This window comes from Mesoplodon bidens, assembly GCF_964165515.1.
Source record: "Mesoplodon bidens genome assembly, chromosome: 9".
NCBI classification, from domain to species: Eukaryota; Metazoa; Chordata; class Mammalia; order Artiodactyla; family Ziphiidae; genus Mesoplodon; species Mesoplodon bidens.
The window spans coordinates 8,759,236-8,784,090 of record NC_138166.1 but is presented as its reverse complement, the minus strand read 5'-3'; the positions used below and the strand labels follow the sequence as shown (position 1 = coordinate 8,784,090).

The following is a 24,855-nucleotide window of genomic DNA, read 5'->3' as shown; positions in this document are numbered from 1 at the left end:
CTTGACAAAATGGGAACACTTCTGTTGCTGTAACTTCCCTGCATAGTGCTTGTACCATATGCCACTTATTATTTCTTTCCTGTTTTTTAAGCTAATCTATAGTAGCTTTAGGAACTTTGAAAGCAGGAAGCCTTTGCTATTCTTCTTGATATTCCTTGCAAACCCTTAGTGCACTGTAACATGTGTAGCCATGCCACTTTCAAAGGAATAGATGTACATAGTAATTAGTAAAATCCTCCACCAAAATAATCACACTACTGAATCACTACTTTACAAGGCACACTTAAAGAAAGGAAATTTCTCCTGAGTTTCTGAATGCATTTTCCACATCAAGTCCACCTAAATTCTCAGGTACTTAAATGTTTAAAGTAAGAAATATCTGGGACTTCCCTGGTGGCTCAGTGGTTAAGAATCCGCCTGCCAATGCAGGGAACACAGGTCCGAGCCCTGGTCCGGGAAGATCCCACATGCCGCGGAGCAACTAAGCCCGTGCGCCACAACTACCGAGCCTGCGCTCTAGAGCCCATGAGCCACAACTACTGAGCCCTCGTGCCACAACTACTAAAGCCCGCATGCCTAGAGCCCGTTCTCCATAACAAGAGAAGCCACTGCAATGGGAAGCCCGTGCACCGCAACGAAGAGTAGCCTCCACTCGCCGCAACTAGAGAAAGCCCGCGCACACCAACGAAGACCCAATGCAGCCAAAAATAAATTAATAAAATAAAATAGAATTCTAAAAAAAAAAAGAAATATCATAACAAGTTAGAGCCATTGTACATCTATTTCAGTTTTATTTTTGCTGACTGAGCAAGGGATATGCAATGGGGAGGCAGTGATTTTCAAATATTTTTTGAAAACAGAACAAAATCTTTTAAGTGAAATTGAAGATGAACCCTCAAAATCCAAGATATAAAAGCAGAACTATTCGAGGTGAACAGTGTTTCATGCAGCCTACATTCTCCTGGCATCTCCCCCTACCCCACTTCCTTTAACCTTCATGAAATATGTCTACAGAACCTTAGGGTCGCTGGGGACACAGTTCAAGAACCTCTACTATAGCGGTCCAGCCTGTTAAATACCAACCCCATAAATACCATACCATAAAGACCGTAACTTATATAACCATTCAACTTCCATAACTACCCATGATATACCCATGAGCCGCTCTAGATTTTTAATCATTTGCTTGATCAGATAAAGACAAAAATTTTACTTGTTATAGGATAGAAATTTTAAAAGTCACCATCAGCAGCACCGTTCATTTATAAATGATATTTGCATTTTAAAAGAATTATTTTATATAACAAATGAAAATAAGAACTTTGGTGTTTACATGAGAAATCTTTTGGCTCCCAAAGAACTTACAAAGTGCTTTGTACTTAATGGGAATGTTTTCCTTGTGAATCCTGCCATGTAACCATGGAAGTAAAACAGTGTTTGGAGAGTACAGAAACTTGCTTGCGTTTTCTGTCAGAATTGTTATAAATTCTGACTTAGCTACAGAAAATAAATAATTTTTAACCACTAGGTTAAGTAGGGACATTAACACCCTTGAAAATAAATTCTTTTTTAAAAAAATCTCTTGTCAACAGAATATTATGTAATTGTTTTTGTTAAGATACAAAAGAGATGTTTCACCCTAAATTAAGGTTTAATTGGAATAATCTTCCACTTTGTAGATTCACACAGAAAATCAGAGCAGGGGTGATACTGAGGTTTACAATGTATGTACTTTACCATGGAATTTCCACAGGTTATTTATCAGAGAAAATTAGTCCATTTCATGAGAAAAACAGCGAGAAAGCCAGGAAAGCTGAAAATGGATAATGGCCCACACATGATACAGAGTTTGTAGATAACAGAGATTGTTTGTTTCTTTTTTTTCCCCCCCCAGGGAAGACTTTAGTGGTTTAAAGTCTTTACCTCCTTATTGTGGCACTAACCTCAGCAACAGAGATAACATTGGAAATGCTCCTAGGAAAGTGTCCAGCACATGGTTGGCACACGGCAAGGGACAGCTGCTTATCATTATGAGTATTCAGAAGCAGAATCACTAAACAAAAATTAAAACAGGTTACTTGGATTAACTGAAAAAAAGTGTGATACTCATTACTGAATGTGAAATAAATGTAGGCAAATAGTTTTGTGGTCCCTTCTTTGATAAACTTTCACAACATAAGCACAAATTACTTGCCTCTTGTAGAAGATGAGAAAACCAATTTCCAGAGATAGAAAGTGAGCAAGTTTTCAGATTCTATATGAGTCCAAATATGCTGAACCTTTGTATGAGGGCTTTTGTAATAGAGAAGCAATTCATCTTAAACAGTGTCATCCTTAATCACTCAGAGAAAATCTTTTTTTTAATTAATTTATTTATGTATTTTTGGCTGTGTTGGGTCTGCATTGCTGCACACGGGCTTTCTCTAGTTGAGGCGAGCAGGGGCTACTCTTTGTTGCAGTGCAGAGGCTTCTCATTGCGGTGGCTTCTCTTGTTGCAGAGAACAGGCTCTAGGCGTGCGGGCTCAGTAGTTGTGGCTCGTGGGCTCTAGAGCACAGGCTCAGCAGTTGTGGCACACGGGCTTAGTTGCTCCACGGCATGTGGGATCTTCCCGGACCAGGGCTGGAACCTGTGTCCCCTGCACTGGCAGGTGGACTCCCAACCACTGTGCCACCAGGGAAGTCCCACTCTGAGAAAACCTTGAATGCTAGAGATTAAACTTATATTTTGAGAGTTTAGAAAGTTATTATTTGGAAAAATCTTATTCAAAATAATTTAATAAGCATGTCACACCATGCTATACACATAGTAGGCAAATGATAAATATTTATTGGATTAAGATAATAAAGATAAATGTAATAGCTATTTTAAGGGGCTAAAACAAAAAAAGCTGTCTATTTTAAAATGTGATTTTTTGCTTTCAAAAGAAGAGTATATATTCTAAGCATTACAGTGCAGATTTCATTCTGAAAATGGCTAATAAAATAATAAAGATTGGGCTTCCCTGGTGGCGCAGTGGTTAAGAATCCGCCTGCCAATGCAGCAGATACAAGTTCGAGCCCTGGTCCGGGAAGATCCCACATGCTGAGGAGCAATAAGCCCGTGCACCACAACTACTGAGTGAGCCTGCGCTCTAGAGCCCGCACTCTAGAGCCCGCAAGCCACAACTACTGAAGACTGCACCCTAGAGCCTGTGCTCCGCAACAAGAGAAGCCACCGCGATGACAAGCCCGCGCACCGCAACGAAGAGTAGCCCCTGCTCACCCTCAACTAGAGAAAGCCCATGCACAGCCAAAAAAAAAAAAAAAAACACAAAAAAACAAAAGCTTCATGATGTTGGGTTTGGCGATGATTTCTAGGATTTGACACCAAAAACACAAGCAACAAAAATGAAAATCGATAAATTGGATTACATCAACATAAAAAAAATAATAATGAAGATCGTTTTGAGTTACTGTGTGAAGCCTAGGAAGATGCTGATCACCAGTTATCTAGATCATGGTTTTAATTTTGGTTTACCCCTGGGAGTTTAGGTGAGCAAAGGTGCACAGGCAGAATTGAGTATGAGCTTGGGGACAGTAGGCTGCTAAGCGGACAGAAAAGTTGTTGAGGAGGTAGAAAGAGCAAAGTAGAAGGAGCCATGCTATGGGGCTGTGGAGGAGAGGAGAGGCAGTACAGAAGGAACAGTTCAAGGAATAACAGGTGCACTAAGAGCACAGAATATGTTATAGGGAATTACACTGCCTGAAGTTCTATTTTATGACAATCTATTTTATATAACATTGCTTAAAATAAGTTAGCTATTGGCCAAGTGTGATTTTTTTTTTTTTTTTTTGCGGTACGCGGGCCTCTCACTGTTGTGGCCTCTCCTGTTACGGAGCACAGGCTCCGGACGTGCAGGCTCAGCGGCCATGGCTCAGGGGCCCGGCCGCTCCGCGGCATGTGGGATCTTCCTGGACCAGGGCACGAACCTGTGTCCCCTGCACCGGCAGGCGGATTCTCAACCACTGCGCCACCAGGGAAGCCCCCAAGTGTGATTTTTGTTGTATTGACTTTTGACTACATGTAAGAGCTACATGTCTATTTTATTTCAATGGGCAGGTTTCCTTGTGTGCTAGAGCAGATGTGTTACAAATACCATATATAAGCATGCATGTATATATGTGTACATGTGGGGTGTGTGTATGTGTGCATGTACATGCATCAACACACCACAAGGGGAACCTACCCATATGCAGAGAACTATTCTCATTTCTACCTGCAGCTGGACCCAACGTAAGTGAAGATTCCCAGTCATATGTATTGATAGCCATTCCAATGTAAGCTCTTTGAAAGCTATTAGAAATACAAGACTTAGGTTACCTCTAATTTGGATAACTATTGGAGAATGTTTGTGAAAGAAGCAAGTTTTAAGATCATTACTGTCTTAAAAATAGAGAAAAGGAGTAAAACCAGTTGCTTAACTAAAGGTTTATAATCATAGCAAACTAGTGCTCTAATGATTTAAAATGTCCATACATGATTCCTCAAACTTGGGCATTACACTGTTAACACAGAATGGTTTTTGGTCTGTGGCCTAGTTCATATTTCTTTTGCTATATGCACACGTACACACATACACACACACGTGCATGCACACGCTGCATCCTGCATGACAACCCTCCACCCTCACAAGCTGGTGTCTCCCAGAAGATGCACTATCTGAGCCTTCAGTATGTCACTGCTTCCTCTCTTCACTGTGAAGTGACTGCTTAAGTCAAAAGCAATGATTTGCAGAAATCCACAGTAGAGTAACATCATGGCTGCTAAGACATCTAGTAACCCAACAAAATAGTGTGGCTGGCAGGAGCAAGGAAACGCACACCCAAATCTCAAACAATCCAGAGAACGTATCTGTTCCAGTAGGAAGAAATCTCTGCGCTCTTCATAAGGCAGCAACCCTGGGACTTCTCAAGTGACACATTTACAGGGTGGGTGGATGGGAGACGACTGTGCTGGTTCCTCCCTATCTCCAACCCCTTCTGTGAAAGCGTTTGCCCCACGCACACCTATGTACTAGGTTATTTCATCTAGTCCCACAGATACATTACCATCTATATTCTAGCGACCTAGATGCCTTCCCTGAGCATCACACTAACATCCAGATGCCATCCACTTGGATGTCTTATAGATATTTGAACTGAGAAGATTCAAAACTGCGGGTCCCCACCCCTCACCCGCCCGCCCACACGCTTTCCAGACAGCGCCCCCGCGCAGTTCTTCCCCATCTCAGTCAACAGCGGCTGCGTCCTTCAAGTTGCTCAGGCTAAAATCCCGTACTTCTCTGTGATAACTCTAAATCTTTCCACTGTCCACCCCTTTCTCTTAAAGATCCACTTCACTGCAACCACCGTCACTCTCCACGGTTATTGCAAATACCATCAAACTGGTGTTCATGCTTCAATCTTGTCTCCCAACAGTCTATTCCCCGCTTTTAAAACTGGATGAAATCATGTACCTTCTGTAATCAAAACCCTTACGGCTCTTACCTACTCTGAGTAAAAGGTAAAATCCTCACCGTGACTCACAAGGTCTAGATGATCTGGCAGCCCCACCCGCATTTCTCATTGAACCCCAACTCCCCGAGCTCTCTCTGACCTCATCTCCCAAACCCCTCCCACCCAAGACTGCCTGCTTTTCCAGCCTCCTTGCTGACCCTAAAACGTGCCAAGCACCTTTGCGCCTGATGCTCCCTTTGCCTGGAGCATACTCTGGATATCTGCCTGCCTTGTTCTCCCGTATCTTTAAGTCTCTGTTCCCATGTCACCTCCACAGAGAGGTCACCCCAGACCACCTGTATAAAATAGCACCTTTCCTCTGATACTCCTTAGCTCTCCTTACCCTGCTCAATTTTTCATGGCATTTATCATATATTGTTTATCTATTCATCTCTTCTGATTAAATATAAACTTCCTGAGTATAGGGGTCTTGTCTGTTTTGGTCTTCTTTGAAGACCACATCATATACACTCAATAAATACCTTTTAAATGAATGACAGCAAACTCCACTCTAACATTTCTATCTTCATAAATCTTTTAATTCCAAGACATTTTTGGCTTCTCAACTTTAGTTAATACAAGCTGCTGTTGAATCTAGGTAGGTTTTTTTTTTTTTTTTAACATCTTTATTGGAGTATAATTGCTTTACAATGGTGTGTTAGTTTCTGCTTTAGGTAGGTGTTAACTAATCAAACTATTGGAACCAAACACATCTGCCCAAACTAGCCCATTGAATTCAGAATTTCTGGTAAATATACCTGTATCAATGAACTCGGTCACATATGAAATTGTTTTTTCTTCTTTAGTCAAGCAACCTCAAAATGTCTTTATGCATATTCCCCAGCTTTCTGCTGATATAAATTAGCAAAGTTGTATAAAGGCTTCTCCGCCAGTTTGACTTTATAATTGACCAGAGGGCATGTCTTGCCCTGGTTACAGATCTGGGGATGCTGAGGAGTGGGATGGAGGAGCATAAAGGAGAATTAAGATCACTCCCTCAGAATGAGTGTTTTTGTTTTTTTCAGGTATATACCCAGGAGTGGAATTGCTGGGCTATATGATAGTTCTATTTTTAGTTTTTTGAAAAATCTCCATATTGTTTTCCACAGTGGCTGTACCAGTTTACATTCCCACCAACATTGCACAAGGGTTCCCTTTTCTCCACACCCTCGCCAACATTTGTTGTTTCTGTTCTTTTGGATGATAGCCGTTCTGACAGGTGTGAGGTGATATCTTATTTGGTTTTGATTTGCATTTCCCAGATGATTAGTGATACTGAGCATCTTTTCACGTGCCTGCTGGCCAGCCATTTGCATTTCCTCTTTGGAAAAATGTCTATTCAGGTCTTCTCCCCATTTTTTGATTGGGTAGTTTGTTTTGTTGATGTTGAGTTGTATGAGCTGTTTATATATGTTGGATATTAATCCTTTACTGGTCATATCATTTGCAAATATTTTCTCGCATTCAGTAGGTTGTCTTTTTTTTGTCATTGGTTTCCTTTTTTTAAAAAATGTATTTATTTTTATTTATTTATTTTTGGCTGCACTGGGTCTTCGTTGCTGCACGTGGGCTTTCTCTAGTTGTGGCGAGCTGGGTCTACTCTTCATTGCGATGCACGGGCTTCTCATCGTGGTGGCTTCTCTTGTTGCGGAGCACAGGCTCTAGAGCTCAGGCTCAGTCGTTGTGGCGTTGGGCCTAGTTGCTCTGCAGCATGTGGGATCTTCCTGGACTGGGGTTCGAACCCGTGTCCTCTGCATTGGCAGGCGGGTTCTTAACCACTGTGCCACCAGGGAAGCCCTCAATGGTTTCCTTTGCTGTGCAAAACCTAAGGTCCCATTTGTTTATTTTTGCTTTTATTTCCTCTACTTTAGGAGACAAATTCAAAAAAATATTGCTGCTATTTATGTCAGTGTTCTGCCTATGTTTTCCTCTACAAGTTTTACAGTATCCGATCTTACATTTAGGTCTTTAATCCATTTGAGTTTATTTTTTGTATATGGTATTAGAGAATGTTCTAATTTCATTCTTTTACATGTAGCTGTCAAGATACATGCACCCCAACGTTCATGGTGGCATTATTTACAATTGCCAAGATATGGAAGCAACCTAAGTGTCCATCAACAGATGAATGGATAAAGAAAATGTGGTATATAAATACAATGGAATACTACTCAGCCATAAAAAAGAATGAAATTTTGTCATTTGCAGTAACATGGATGGACTTGGAGGGCATTAGGCTAAGTGAAACAAGCCAGACAGAAAAAGATAAATACTAAATGATATCACTTTTATGTGGAATCTAGAAAATACAACAAAATAGTGAATATAACAAAAAGAAGCAGACTCACAGACATAGAGAACAAACTAGTGATTACCAGTGGGGAGGGAGGAGGGGCAATATAGGGGTGGGAGAGCAGGAGGTACAAACTATTGGGTATAAGATAGACCCAAGGATGTACTGTGTAACATGGGCCGTATAGCCAATAGTTTGTAATGACTGTAAATGGAAAGTCACCTTTAAAAATTGTGTTAAAAAATTTTTTGAAAGATTACTCCCTCAGGAAAGAAGACAACAGTGCCTTCAGCAAGAAGACCTCTATCTAATGTGGGGGAGGGACCACTTCAAGGAGTCATGGAGGCTCAGTCACATTTGGGAATTCAGGGGACTCCGAGTTCTCCAAGTACCCCCAATTTCCCTCACTTCTATTCTCACTCCCAACTCTTCCCAATCAGTAAACAAAAGAAACCTGGCAGAGCTACGATTCAGTAAACATTGCAAATTGGCAATGCACAGAATGAAATTCGAGTTTGGATTCAGCCAACTCTGCTTCTTACCTCTGGGGAGAGGGAGGACATTGGAATTGAAGGTGGTTTGCAAAGGGGTCTTTAGTCTAAGCTACAATTTTTTTAAAAAAATTAAAGCATTTATGCATTTGGTATGATTAAAATTAATTTCAAATTTGCAATATGGTATAAGTATGAAAAACTACTTTTTTCTTTAGGAACTCAGCCAGGTAGAACAATCACTGTCTGGCCTAGTACAACCATACTCCTCTGCATTATACATACCCAGAGGCATGTTCCTAGATCCCCTTCTAAAAGTTTGTCATTCTTATGTACGCAATGCTATAGTGTATGTGATCCTGTCTTGCCATATCCTCCCCTGAAGTCAATCACTTCTAAACCGCATTCACAATCTCCCAGATCCTCAGATTTGATGGTACCTACTCCTTCCCCAGTTGTAACTCTGGCTTCTTTAGACTACAGCTCTTCATCTATGGTAACATATTCATGAACCACTTTGAGTAATAACACTCTTGTCTCAAATTTCCTTTACATTCTAGCCTGACAGATTGATTTTAGGGTAGAACCTAGATGATTATGGAATAATGTAATGTATGTAATGTATGTATAATAATGTAATGTAATGTATAATAAGGAATATATAGGACGGTATAGGACCAAAGAGACAAGGCACCAAATCCCTCCTGATGTCATCAGGGAAGACTGCCCAGGAAAGATAATTATTTAGGAGGAGGAGGAGGATGATAATATATATGTATGTTCTGGGTGCTTTGCATATGCTATCTCATTTAATCGTCTCAATAATTCTATTCTACTGTTATCCCAGTTTTATAATTGAAGGAACCAAAGAACAATGAGATTAAGTGATTTTGCCTGTTTTCACACAGCTTGCAAATAATGGAGCTGAAATTCAAACCTAGTTAGTCTGGCTGCTGAGTCCCTGCTCTTAATTACGGATAATAAGACAAAACTCAGTGGAGGTCAAGGATGGCATTCTATCTAGACCAAGGGAAGAGTAACACAAAGTAATGAAAATATGAGAGAACATGGTTTGTACTAGAACAACAAGGCATTCAGTTTGGCAGGAGTGTGAGTAGTGGCAGAAAGGAGTGTGAGTAGTGGCAGAAAATATGAGAGAACATGGTTTGTACTAGAACAACAAGGCATTCAGTTTGGCAGGAGTGTGAGTAGTGGCAGAAAGGACACTGAAAGGGTAGGCAGAAATCGGTTCACGAAGGGGCCTATTTGCTGGATTTTATCATATACAAAATGAGGAGCTGTTGACAGGTTTTAAGCAGGAAAATAACATGATCAGAATTGTAGTTTTGAATAACCCCTCTGGCAGTGATATGGAGGATGGATTGGAATAGATTCAAACTGGGGGCACAGGTCACTATTAGGAAGGGCTTGCATTATCCTAAGAGGATGATGAGGGCTAAACCAGAACAGCAACAAAGAATGATGGAAAAAAGGGGAGATGGAGTTGAACGCTGCAAAACGAAACTGAAACTTCTGTATTTCAAATGTGTCAACAGTATTCTAGGGGGAAATAAGATAATGGTGTTCCTGTGTTTGTCTCTGTCTTCCTGTTAATGAACGAGTACTCATTAAAGTCTTCACAGAGTCAAAGATATTGTCTAGTTAGGTAAACATTATGCATGTTTTCAGCCAAGAGTAAATATATAAAAATTATTTTACAAATAATACTTAATGTGTCTGCATTGAAGAAATAAATAGATAGGAAGATTAAATCTTTTATTTCACAAAGTTTTTAAAGACACAAAACATAAACCTATTTATACATAAAGGAAAATAAGAACTCTAAGCAAGAGCTTATCATGACGACATCACCCATCATCCTTTACCTATAAACCTTCTATCCTTTCCTTGGGTAGCCGTTCAGAAATAAAGACCAGGGAATTTTGTTATCTGGATATCTTTTATTGTGGTATAGTTAAGCTCTTGGATGAATGTGTCATCATTTCATTTAGAGCATTACTACTTATCAGAAAATCTGATTTTTCTTCTGTGATACATGAGCCAGTTCCATTTGGAATTTCTAAAGGCCTAATTTTAGTCAATATTTTCAAAGTATGATAAAGCTCAGAAATAATTTGTTAATTAAGATAACAAATATTAGCCAGTAAAATGAAACCGAGACAAGACTAAAATAATGTATTGGTTAGTAGTCAATCCACATTTATGAACATTAGCATATATTAGTGAACAGTTATGTTAAGCCAAAAGACTCTCTCATATAATCTATTTCCATCAATGTTAAAGATTATCAAAATCTAAAATATATTTTATAATATAATAAGTGACATGAAATGATTTCAAAAAGGAATTTCTATGTTAGAGTTTGTTATTAGAAAGGTACCATAAAAGTATAATGGGAAATAAAATTTTAGTTATTTAATAAAAGGTGGAAAGATAGAAAGATAAGCTTTTAAGTATTTACGTAGATTAATGAATTATTTGCCAAATTCTCCTGAAATGATACCTAGTTCCTATTAAATCACTGGACACTTGCTATATGAGCTATTTTTCTTTAGAACTGTATTTTTTTAAGGAGTCCTTTTTTTTTTTTTTTTTTTTGCAGTACGCGGGCCTCTCACTGCTGTGGCCTCTCCCGCCGCAGAGCACAGGCTCCGGACACGCAGGCCCAGTGGCCATGGCTCACGGGCCCAGCCGCTCTGCGGCATGTGGGATCTTCCCAGACCGGGGCACGAACCCGCGCCCCCTGCATCGGCAGGCGGACCCCCAACCACTGCGCCACCAGGGAAGCCCAAGGAGTCCATTTTTATCACAGAAATTTACCTAAACTTATACATATATTAATGGTTATATATAGTAAGTGAAAATGCCCTTATCTGAAATTAATACATTGTATAATATCAAAATCTTCATAGTCTTTTTTAGAAAACAGAAAAGAGAGAGAAATAAAGAATTAGTTACAACATTTACATTGAGTAGATATGAAGCCTTTGAAATCTACAACGATATTTTATATTTTTGTCATCACTTAATTCTATTTGCATTTCTCTTGCTTTAGTATTTTAATAGTATTAATAATATAGTTTGCATCATGTTTACCTGAACACTTTGTATGTTATATATTTTTAAAAGAATATCTTGCTTCTTTTTGATTAGAATTTTCTATAAAAGACATTAGTTGAAAAATTAACTTCTTACCTAAAGCTACTATCCTCCTTAATCATTTTCAAATAATGGGTAAAGCTGCATCTTTGTGAATTTATTTTTGAAAACTTGGTTACTTTAGTAGAAACAGACACCAGAAATTGAAGGTTGAATGTATTTCTATGACTCACATACAGTATGGTGTATCCTTTTCAAATTTTATCCTAGAGCACTTTTTTAAACGTGCATTAGAATACAGCTGTTCTCTCTGAAATGGTCCCTTTTTAAAATGGTGAAATTTAACAAACTATTTTTATAATCTTTTGAATATCATTTTTGCATTCTGGAATTAATTAATGGATTATAAAAGTTCCAGATACTTCTGTTTTGTTAAAAAAAATAAACACCCGTATTTGAATCTTCTGATAGCAAAACAAGCAATATACCATTTAGGGTTGAAATATATAATATTTGAACTACGGTTCTATATATTTCAAAATTCATATTTTTTTACAAATAGATGTATCTATTTGTCCTATAAAACCTAGCTTTCTATGAAGTGAATCACTTAATGATATTATCGCTTTGGATATAAAATTGGCCTATATATAAGTGCTTCATTCCTCACCCACACCTACCTCTCCAAAAGAAAGTCTACCAGTAGTCTCGCACAGTAGTGAGCAGTCTTAAATTAAAAACAATTGCATTAGAGCAAAGGAAGATATTTTTCATGTTAAAGCAGTTTTTACCATCAAACATCTAAAGAGTTATAAACTATGAATGAATTACCTTTAAACCATGGTCTTTAAGGTTGAATTCATTTTCTGAATGCTTTTAGGGGTGACATTATGCTATCACCTTTTAAAATATTTTAAATGATAAAATTTTACATTTCACCAATAGTGCAGGAACAGGTATAATTACGAATGTTTCCCTTTGCTTGGGAATTAAAATGCTGTAAATGCCATAAATTGAGTAAGTTTATCTCAGAATGAGGAATAGAGCATTTAGAAATAAATACCCAATAACTATTTATAGCCTGAAAAGACGTGTTTAAGTCACAGTCAAAATACAGGTTACTTGTGTAAAATCTAGCCTACTGAATAAACAAGTATTTTTTTAATTAGAGTGAGTAATATGAGTAAAAACTTTTCAAATAAGAGACATTAAGAGAATTATAAATCTAATGTGTGATTCTCAATATTCCCAATTGCTTGCAAGTGTTTATCTGGATAACAGCATAACAGCAACAAAGGACTTCTTTAAATGGCATATTTTTCAGCTTTATTTCAAATGCTGTATAGCATAAGAACCCATTGTTCAGAGAGAAATTTTAAGCCATGGAAAAAGAGTATGAAACATATTCCAAAGTGCTGAAGGAATTAATTGCCCTATTAGGTAATGAATACCCAAAAGAATGAGGATTAGTGATTTATGGCTTAAAGTGCTTGGGTCTGATCAGCATTTTGACTTCTTTGAAGGAGGACTTGTAGCCACCAGGTTGTGCCTCACTTATACCAGGCCAGGTCCCCCAGAAAATCCCATTTCGGACACCTCTGTATTTCTGGTGATAGTATTTGCCATTTAAGTTTGCAGAAAGACATGCATCAAACCACCAGCCTGAACTGTAGTAGAGCCCACAGTTCCCAGAGGGGTATCGATCGTTGTCTCTATCCGGGGTGGTGAAAAACTTCAGATCGTGGTTGTAATGTTTACTGAAACGTAAGGCATCTCCAGCTGTGCCATTATAGTTGCCAATGTGTAAACGGTATTTGAGAAACTCGTTGGCCACATAAAAGTGATCATACAAGGCATAGAGTTTGACACCGTTAAAGTCTTCAAGATCTATTCTTAGAATCATGTCCTTACTCTTAGTCAGAAGATGGATTTTATCGTTCCCCAGCCAAAATTCTCTTCTGGGGTTTCCAAAGCCTACTTTGTAGTCTTGCCATGTTCTGGTGAAGTTGGTGCTTCCATCAACACGTGCCTGCAGCACTGTCCAGCCTCCCCCCATGGTCTCCATGTCACAGAAAACTTCGAAGCTACTATTTTTGGGATCCGGTGTAACTCTGTAGAGCTCACTGCTTCTTTTGCCTATTGTGTAGTATTCAGAGCAATCTTTATATATAAGATGTTGAACTGCAGGGGTGAAAAAAGAAAGGCATTGGATTTTGTTGATAAAAACTAGGCATCTAAAGAATTCTTTATATGCACAAAAGCAGTTTTATAATTTGATCAATGGTGATAATGAAACCTTGCTCAGCTAAACTTACTTGAACCTGTTTAGCAAATGCTTGTTAACGCCTCAGAACAAGAACCTGGTGTCATAAAGCAGACAAAGCTCCCCAACACAGTCTTGGTTGGTAATCATACTGACACCACCACCAACAAACAACAACAAGAAGAAATAAAAGTGATAGTTTTAGTAACTTAGTAATATTTAGTGAGGGCTCCGCATGTGTTCTAGGGATTCTGCCAAAGACTTGATAACATTTTCACACTTAGTCTTCACATGAACTTTATGATGTAGATATTATTAACAATCTGCTGGTGAGAAAGAATATTAGGCTCCAAAAGGATCCGTGACTTGCCCAGCTTCACAGAAGCTTTAAAGGGCAGAGCCGGGACAGAGCTCCGATCTGGCTGGCTGCAAAGCTTGTCCTTGTGACCACTGCATCCCTTGGTCCTGAAAGTCAGATGATTCCAACTCTCCTAGAACTGCATTCCATGTATACAGAGGAAGCACAGGCTTCTATATCCTTTCACCTAAAGAGGCTGATAGACTCCACTTTCAGGCAGTTTTATAGGATTGTTCCAAATGACTTATTAAAATTCTAAAATACAGCATTGATCAACATTTCCATTTATTTTACTTGCTTGACAATTAGATACAGAAGCGTAAGTTGTTTTTAAAAACTTCAATAATATACCAATATTCTTACTCTGAATTTATTATCCAGGAAAATATTTAGCTAGTGTTTCACATGTCTGGTTTCTAGAAGGAAACCACAGGTGATTATGCTCAGGATTAGTGTAATAAACAGTTAATGTGGTTCTGTAGGAACCAATACAGATGTTTACTCCAAAATAATTTTTTAAAAAATTGGTACTGGATCAGGCAAGTTTAATACAAGCCACTTACGAGCCACAAATAATCTATTCATGTGTACTTAGAACTCAGAATATTCAGATAGTTCCCCAAAACTTAGTAGAAAAAAAGACAGTAGAATCTTGTTCTTGTCATTACAAATTGCCATGCAGTGCCACATCTAATGTTCACCCACGTATGTCACACAAGATGTGAAACTCTGCCTTGCAATATGCAGGGCACATTTAGATGCAGGCGGCTGGGAGTATTAGCAACAGTGGTCCTGGAATCTCCCAAATACCTTCACTGGGTAGATTCCCGGGGGAATCTACCTAGGGAAGATGCCTGAGGTGCTTGTTTCAAAGGACCATGCTCTCTGCTTCAGGCACCATATTCCTTCAACCTCACACTCATGCAGACATGGCTTTCCCAAGTGTGATAAGACCACCATCAGCAATGGTCCCAGAAACTCATGTGGAAAAACCAGGGTTTGGGGGAACCAGCGCCACAGCTAGCAGTTCGTGGGCAGAATAGGCAGTTAGGTTTATGGCCTTTAACATATATTTATTAAAGCTAATTCAGATTATCAGCAAATAATCTGGATGGGGAAGATGGGTTCTATTGTTACATGCTTGAATTCTAGTGAAAGAGAGGAAGAAATAAGAATGTATTCCTTCCCTTAGTGGCATGCCAAAACTCCCCTTAAAATGTTTTTGGGCCACTAGGTCTCAAAGCAAAAAGTTTTGCACACATATGAAGCTATATAGCTGCTTTTATCCCATCTATAAAATCTCCCATTTCCACTAGACATTTGGGATTACAAACTGCAGATTACTTGCTAAAATCTTTCAGAGGTCTCTTGTTGCCGTATAAGGAGCAGTCAGTCACCTGACCACACAAATAAACTGATTTCCAAAGAACAGAGTACAACCACAAACACTGCCTTAACTCTACTGTTTTCAAACATTTCAGTGAAGAGATAAGTTAAACTCACTGAAACATTAAGAAATTCTCTTAGAATATTACTCAGCCATAAAAAGAAATGAAATTGAGTTATTTGTAGTGAGGTGGATGGACCTAGAGTCTGTCACACAGAGTGAAGTAAGTCAGAAAAACAAATACTGTATGCTAACACATATATATGGAATCTAAAAAAAAAGAAAAAGAGAAAAAAATGGTTCTGTAGAACCTAGGGGCAGGGCAGGAATAAAGATGCAGACGTAGAGAACGGACTTGAGGACATGGGGAGGGGGAAGGCGAAGCTGGGAGTAAGTGAGAGAGTGACATGGACATACATACACTACCAAACGTAAAATAGATAGCTAGTGGGAAGCAGCTGCATAGCACAGGGAGATCAGCTCTGTGCTTTGTGACCACCTAGAGGGGTGGGATAGGGAGAGTAGGAGGGAGACTCAAGAGGGAGAGGATATGGGGATATATATATATGTATAGCTGATTCACTTTGTTATACAGCAGAAACTAACACAACATTGTAAAGCAACTATACTCCAATAAGGATGTTTTTAAAAAAAAAAAAAAAGAAATTCTCTCCTTCCACTTCTGTTTGTGTGTAGCTCTGGCGTTAGCAAATAAGATCTTTGAAATTGAAAGTGCTTTCTAACGCGTACAGAACTCATGACTTTTGTAATTAGGTCCTATTCCTTTCTGTGCGCACATGTGCAAAGATAATAGTTTTTTCTGTATTACCTTGATGAATAAAAGGCTTAACTTATATAATTCATCCTTTTTTTAACTTATATGCTCAGGTTAATGTTTATAGATACTGTCTAGCTATATAACATTCATGAACAAATGATAAGAAAACATTATTAGACATACCTGGACGTGACTGTATTTGTTCTTGAGTGGGACACTTAGATGAACATTTGCCATCCAAACTATTGACAACAAATGTTAGGTTTGCCACTTTGCTATCAACATAATGTTCTATGTTGTTCATATTTACAAGATTCAGCTTCTCCAGGCGACCCTGAAGCACGTCGATCTCCTCCTTGGCATCCTTAAGGTCGGAGGACAGCTTGTTAACCTCGCTCTCTAACTCTCTGACTCTGTTGTCACCAGCTTCTCCCAGAGCTCCGGGTAACAGCAGTCCATTTCTGCCCGGGTCTCGGTTGTCATCAGCCTGCAGCTTGCAGTCTTGGCAAGACTTCTTCAGGCTCTTTACAATTTCCTTGAGGTTCTGGACTTCTTTGAACACCTCCTCGATCCTGCCAAACTGCTTGGGGAGCTGAATAGTCAGCGGGGGCAGGTTCACCTGGTAGGCACAGTCGCCTCCCTCCTCGCACTTCGCTCTGCTTTCTAGTCTCACCGGGCAGGCGTCCTGGGCCGCTTCATCTTTAATTTCCTCTGTTGCGTTGTTTGCCACAACCAAAAAACCACAAGCAGCAAGGACAGCCGAGCTCAGCCAGCACCACTTCGCCAGCTTCATCTTTGCGGTGGCGCTCGCCCCAGCAGGGAAGGGGGCCGGGCTGGAGCTCTTTTTAAGAGCTGCCGCTGCCTTCCTGAGTCAGGCTTTCCGTGTTCTCAGAAAAGGGCGGGAGCACTTTGCAGCACCAGTCTCAGAAACACGGAGGAAGAGAGGAGATCGTCCCCATCAAAGTCAGTGTGCCCAAAACTGTTATTTGTTCTCAATCAAAACCATCCGCTTTGGAATTCCTGCAGTTAGTCAGATGCACACACTCAACAAGTTTCACTTTCATCTTTTATTTTTAAAAAGCACAAGAAAAATCTTGAATCTTAAAATAATTATACTTGAAGTACATCATTTCATGAGACTTAACTCCACAGTGGGGTAAATAGCTTTTAAAGATAAAATTGAATGTGCTAGTTATCCAGATTATGTGAAGGACAGAAATGTTACAAAAATGGAAATGGTTCTTTTTCCTTCTTGGAATGAGGCATTGAGAATTCTGTATTTGCTTCACGTTGGGCTTTCAGGTGAAATCTCAAGCACTTAAAATTTTAAATATAATGAAGCTCAGCTTTCTGGTTCTTGCAGTGGACTTTTGTTTCATCTGTTTGAATAGGGAAGAAAACTGGTAGAGAAGAAAATGCTGCTTTCTATTTCTCCGACCACTGCATAGCATAGGAGGAATGTCTAACTGACAAAAACACCGTTAAAAGACATCCTTGCCTTTCATCAAAACCAGCAGCCTTCTCCTTTGCTCTTCACCGACGCTGTGACTGTACTGTCCTTCCACATCTGCGTCCCATCTCGGTTCCGATTCTTCTTTTCTCTCCGGCATCTTTGCCTTCCCTCCCCTCTGGCAGCCCTAGCAGGTCCCCTCTCTGTGTTTCTGCCTCCGCAGTGGGCCCTCCACCTGGTCTCTAGGCCACTTGCTATGTCACTGCTTTGCCCCAAACATGTCTGCATTCATGACTTTTTGCACTTTTCAAACCTTTTTTCATGGTTTTCAAACTCTTCTCCTGAGAGGCTGAGAACAGGAAGGGGGAACAGCTTCTACTGAAGGAACCGCCTCCTTTTCATTTATTTTACATATTGGCGTCTCAGGTAAGGTTTCTTATTAAAAAGGGATTTTATTGTTTTAAAAATAATTTCAAAATTATGGCTAAAAGTCTAAATTCTTATTGTACTATTTAACGTGCTCTGTAATCTATCTCTTATTTATTTCTTTAACCTGATTTCCTATGACTTTTCTATAGACTCCTTCATTCCAGCCAAACGCTCCTATTCAGCCTAACTATTCACGGGCTCTAAATGTGTCAGGCTCACTTTACACTTCCGAACTGTATTTACTCCTGGATATTCAGGAGACCTAGATTCCACCCCTGCGTCTACTTCTTATTGGATCTATAGATCATTAACTTTGCTGAGCCTTGGTTCCTGTAACTGTGAAGGAGAAATCTGGCTATTCTCCCCTCAGATAGGAATGACAGTTACACAAATTCTGAGTGGTGCAGTGCTGAAGGAAACAAATGCAGTGTACAAAATGTAACACTCTTTCCAAACAAATCTGTCAGACATGTTCTACACACCTTATGTCTCATTTTCCTCCATCTTCCAGCTTTTTAAAAAATTAAGTTTCTTTTTCTCTTCATTCCATTTAATGTATTCAAACCAATTTTAGCATATTAAATTTTTGACTAAAAATATCGGTTTAATCTCCTAATTTCATTTCTCTCTCCTCACCCACTTTCAAACTGTGACACTCCCCTACTGTAAGGGGAGAAAATGAATGATTAGGTAACTTTAAAAAGAAAGAGAATGATGATAATATAGATAATAGATTAAAATATCTTATAAAGTAGAAATATATAGGAACGATGTTTAGTTCAAGGTACATTATGAAATGCCTTTGACTTGATAGGCTATAAATCCACATATTTAGCCTGTCAAGTCCAGTCAAGAATTTATTAAAGATCTGTATACTCAGCACTATGCTAGAGCTTATAGAAGATGTATCCATCCATCCATCCATCCTATATTAATTGAGCATCCCCTACGTGCAAGCCATTGTTCCAGGCACTTAGGCTACACTAGTGAACACATCAAACAAAAATCCCCTTTTCCTTCTTAGGAAGGGGTATTGAGGGCTTTGTATTTTGTTCATGTTGGACTTTCAAGTGAAATCATAAGCACTTTTAAGCTTTTCTAAATCTAACAAAGGTATAGCTTTCTGACTCTTGCAATGGGCTTTTTTTTCATTTCTGTGAATCAGGGATTTGCTTTCCAGGCACTGCTGTTGATTCTTGGGCCCTGCACACCCCACTTAGCCAAGGGCCAGTGGCATAGTTCCATCTAAAAAGCTTGGATGTGCTATGGGAACTGGCTCCTGTCCCTTAGGGACCGTAGAAAATACCCCAAATAAAGGCCAAAAATCGCTTTATTAATCAGTTTTTATCGACACTAGTAAGTGGGAATTCTGGGTTCTTAATTTTAAAAGATTATTGTTCACTTGCCAGAGGCAGACACTAAGTGACCACCACATGAAAGAGGCTCAATCTGCCTAATGACTTTACAGCCCACGGGGGCAGAGAGTGTTGTGCTGCAGTCGTGCAGGAAGCTTTCACAAATACTATCTCACTACATCCTCCCGTCTACACAATTACTTCCTGCATGTGCAGATGAGCAAAGAAAGGGTTCAAAGCAATAAATCTCTTGCCTATGGTTTCGCACTTTTTAAAGGACAGTTGGAATTTGAACTTGGGTCCGACTCCAAAGTTCACGTCTTTTCCTGTGCCACCCTGCCATGTGGGGGGCAGGGAGATAATACTGGAAGGGAATGTTGGTACCATGTTGTGGAGAGCCTGGTGCTTAAATCACTGCTTACATCAGTGGGGAGCCACTGAAGGTTTTGAGCAAAGGAATCATATAATCAGTTAAGCATTTGAGAGAAATTAATCTATCACTGAAATTGGAGGTGCACTGGAAAGGGAAAGATTAGGCAAAAAGAGCAGTCTAGAGGCCATTTAAATAGTCCAAGTCACTGTTTCCCAAAGTGTGTTTTCTGGAACGTGAGTACCTAGATGTTGATAAATGTTATATGACAACAGCATTCCAGGACACGTGGCTCTGAAAATTATCAGTAATTTGCTAAAGTGCATCATGGCTGGCCAAGAAGAAACTAACATATGCTGCATTTTTCAAATTTTGCTTGATAATGGGAATCTTTTTTTTTTTTCTAGCACCATTTTTAGGAATGAGTCTTCTGCTAGAAACCAGGAGGAAATGCTGTGCTAGGTGAGAGGTGCTAGTGTAGTGGCGGGAACTAGGTAAGAGGTGAACTAGTGTGGTGGCAGGAGGGGTGGTAAAGGGGTAGCAACTATTTTTGTCAAAGAGCAATAGAATCTATAGAATACGATAAGGGATGAAAACTGGAAGGAGAGGGGAGAGTTGAGAGAGCACCATGAAATACGACTCCAACTGAAGTGACGTAATGTCATGGCAATGTCATGAGAGTAGAGAGGGAGCCGTGAGTTGGGGAGAGTGTAGTAGTATTATTTCTGTTTTGAATAGAGTGACAAGCCACCAAGTAGAAATATCTAACATACAGTTGAACATCTAAGTATTACAAACAGCACAGAATGGATATGGATGTCCATTTGAAGCCACAGGAACCAAAAGGATGGTAAAATATGAGAACCCGAAGAGTGCTGTGTCACGAAGACCAGGAGAGAGGGTTTCAAAGAGGCAGCCATCAGATAATCAAAAACGTGAAGAGCTGATTTCTGGTCCTCAACTCCTACCGAATTCCCACCCTCCGACCATGACTCTCTGCCTTCTCCTTCTTGCTGGAAAACCTTTCCGGATTTTCTCATGCCCAGCCTGCCCTGACTCCTAGAATCGCCTACTGATTCCTCATGGCAGTGTCGGAAACTTCTACCCCATATCTGCTCTCAACCCGGAACTGATGCATTAGGCCCACTTACAGATTTGTTTTTCAGATCTAAACAAATTATTTGACACCAATACATGTTGGGATTTTAAAGGAGCAAGGTATACTTTTATAAGCCCCATATGAAAATTACTTTCATCAGTCTATATTCACAATATATTCAAACTTCTTTTTTTTTTCTTACGCAAAGTATATTTAAGAGAGGATCTGCATTTACTGTATCTGGATCAGATTCCAAAAGCAAATCTTCATTTCCCTTAATACAGTTTTCTTAAAATAAAGCAACCCTTTATGTTTCTATTTGTACCAAAGGAAGTAAGTAAATTTAATAACAATTATTATTTATAGTACTGAGATCCTTTTCTTGATATTATGCCTATTAATTTAACATATTTGTAGTTTCTAACTTACTAAATTTGATGGTTCTTTAGGGAGTACATGTTTTGGGATGAAAAATGAAAACATTCACTTTTTAATCTACTTGGTTTGAAATGTCAACAGTAAATAATGTTTATCTTAATATTCCTTAGAGGTCTTAGTCCTTGTTCATTATAAATTTCATGGAAAGAACTTTAAACAAAAGCCTGATTTCAGCAGCCCATAGAGAATTGCCTGATTTTGGTTAAAACTAGAATAATAGTTGGTAGGTTCTTTGTTATGTCTTGCAAGTACATCTCTAGCATAGATAAAGAGATCCAGACTAGGAAACACTCCAGCATGGACCTACCATGAAAGATCCACTATGCGAATCCTTAAGGGTCTGGATCAAGAGAAATATAGGGCAGAAATATCCAAAGGTCCACTCTTAGTAAGACTATAAAACATGCAGTCATCTGATGAACTAATGGCCTAGGTCTTCAGTGAGATATCCAGGGCTTCTCAGGTTAGAATTTTTTGAAACTGGAATATTTCATGGGAGTCTTGGAATGCCCATCTTATCAATGTCAATATCTTATCAACAAAATCTTTTCCTGTGTATCCCACACCAAGCCAGGGATCATGGAGGAGCTAAGAGATCCATGGGGCATGGCATCTAATTTTCCTGTCATCTCTCTAAATTTCCAGAGGCTCAATAAATTTCATATAACCAATGTTGAGGAAACAAAATATGTTTATTTTTATTTCTTGTATTGGAGATTGATCTTGAGTTTCCTTTTATATTCCTCAAACAAAACAAAAAATAAAATCATAATAAAGAAATCATAAAAATGAAATTGTGGCTTTCCCTGTCTTCCCTTTGTTTCTCATAATTTATGGTAGTTATGTTTTCTATAATGTCACCACAAACACTGAATTAGCAAATACCAAACCATTGCTCCTAGGGGAAATACAGGGTTAGGCTTCTACGAGCCTCTGGTCCTAATATTTTTGTCAACTGATCAATATATAACCTTGTTTTCAGTGTGTTTCTGTTTAAAGACATCTTATTTAGTATATATTGTTGATTCATTAACACAGAATACATGACCAAGAGAACTATAATCATGCCTGAAGGAAGCTTATCTAACACATGTATTTCCTCCTTAAGGTTCATCACAGCCTTCTTGCACTGAGCAACACTAGATAGCACCTCAGAACTATGCTCAAGGGCCATTTTAAACAGTGAAAACATCAGCAAAAAACACAAAAATGTGGAAAAACATGGTACTTAGACCACAAAAAGAGCACTCGGTTACAGTATGAGAGCTGAAATAAGACAACAGAGTGTTGATCTCTGAGCTCAGCTGGGAATGCATGTGTTGGGCAACTCGAACTTTTCAGCACGTTGGCCATGTCTACAAATGGTCCCCAAAGCCCACAAGTATTATCCTGGAGTTATAAATAAATTCTAATAAGTAAGTGAATTTGCAAATATGCAATACATGAATAATGAGGATTGATTGTATACTGTTACAAAATCCAAGGCTTTAAATTCTTAGAAATGTCTATATATTCATTCTAAGTGTTAATTTGGTTTTATCTGTTTTATCACTTGCATTCCTTAGGGTATTATTTGCTTTGTTTGCCTTTACTTGGCATTTAAAATTAATATATAAATATGAATTTATAGAATATATAACATTACATATATCTATTATATGTCATATAATTTTATATAATATCATGCAATATCATATATGTTATATAATTACATAAATTTAAACTGAATAATAAAATTTAGCTTAGGAATTTATTTCAGTTCATTCATAAAAACAGTATGGGGCTTCCCTGGTGGCGCAGTGGTTGAGAGTCTGCCTGCCGATGCAGGGGACACGGGTTCGTGTCCCGGTCCGGGAGGATCCCACATGCCGCGGAGCGGCTGGGCCCGTGAGCCATGGCCGCTGAGCCTGCGCGTCCGGAGCCTGTGCTCCACAACTGGCCACAACAGTGAGAGGCCTGCATACCGCAAAAACAAAAACAAAAAAAAAACAAACGGTATGCATCTTAATTTACTTTTTATGGAAAAATGAAAACAGTAAACTAATTCCATGCCAGTTGAATAATTTCATGCTGCATGTATGTCTTTTAAAAGCCTGTTCTTTCCTCTCTTTGAAACTTGTTTTTCAAAGACTCAAGTTTATCTTATGAAATATATATGTCAGCATATGAATTCTCAATAAATGTTAATTTAAAGGTGATTTCTACTGTGCTGGTAACTAAAGAAAATCTATGAAATGGAGTAAATGTTGTAGTTTTAATAGTAAACATGATTTAAAGTATGGCATTCTGAGGCATAGCATTAACTTATTAAGTTTACTTCTTTCTCCGCTTCTAGTTTGATATTATCTATGATTTGAGTCATATCCTATTGTTTGCAATGAAAAATTTTCAGAGTATAAGAAACTACTTCTTGATCACTATCAAGAGATGTAAAATTGCTTGGCCCTTATTTTACTTATTTTAAAGTGTCCACCATTATTTACCACAGCTTTCCTCTGCTTGTGTATTTAACACACAATTATTTCAATCATGTTTACATGTACAAATGATATGGCATGTGTTTTGATACTTGATATAAAGTTCAGCTGCAACAACTGCTGTTGCACAAAAAGATGACAACACAGATGCACAAGTTGTGGTCAAGTCATGTATAAACGTAGTCTTAAAATAAGTCTCCATTCACTACCATTATCATCTCAAAAATAGCATGACATGAAAGGGTGAAAAGAGCCTTAGAACGGTAGTTATGGAACCCATGATCTTAGTGAGGAAACTCCCACTTTCTTGTCACTTAACTAGGCATTAGTTTCCTCATCTATAATATGAGGTCAGATTAGAGATCTTAAGGTCCTTTTCAGGTGCAATAGTTTATGACTGTTGATGTTATTAATTAGAAGTCATGTAATAGCAAAGCAAGTCATAAGTACAGATGGTCCTTTAATTAGATCATTAATTCCAATGGAAAATTATAAAGATCTTCTTCGTTTTAGTTATTCCTCCATTCAATGAGTCCTTATTTTGCATTTATTGAGCCATGCTCTGTACCAACCCTGGGGATGATAAATGAAAAAACAGACCCAGTCCTCTCACTTCATGGAGCTTTAAGTAGCAGAGCAAAGTATTTCAAGCCAGAGCCAGCCTTGGGCCGAGGCAACGTGTTTGGTGTTAGAAAGGGGGTCAGTAAGCACACCAAGGCCTTTTCTGCACCTCTCAATTCCCTCCCACTATGCCATGGCATTGGCCTCTCCCTTTGCTAACTCTGAAAATAGTCATTCTTTTCAAATTAGACCACAAAGGTTGTACAGTGTCTGTATATAATCATGCCTATGTTGGATATATGCTTCCTGGCAGAGAAGAGAACTTCCTGTTTCCTTTATTAGGCTTATTTCTTTGCCTCTTAACCCACCTCCATAACTATCAGCACTCCAAAATCTCCCATTTACAACGCAGAGTGTTTGGAATGAAAGGGATTTTTAAAAGAAAATCATA

General features: G+C 38.8%; 2 protein-coding genes across 2 annotated transcripts in view; one reads left to right on the top strand and one right to left on the bottom strand.

The window, feature by feature from the left end:
* CCDC146 (coiled-coil domain containing 146) overlaps positions 1–24,855 on the top strand; it is a gene marked incomplete at its 5' end in the record, with an annotated part of 113,893 nt that overhangs the window by 14,155 nt on the left and 74,883 nt on the right. The window lies entirely within an intron of this gene.
* Positions 10,079–17,089, bottom strand: FGL2 (fibrinogen like 2). Its single transcript, XM_081244971.1, has 2 exons — positions 16,409–17,089; positions 10,079–13,620 (listed from the first exon to the last, which is right to left on the bottom strand). Exons 1-2 carry the CDS (start codon positions 17,016–17,018, stop codon positions 12,914–12,916), a joined length of 1,317 nt encoding a protein of 438 aa, XP_081101097.1. The 5' UTR covers positions 17,019–17,089; the 3' UTR covers positions 10,079–12,913.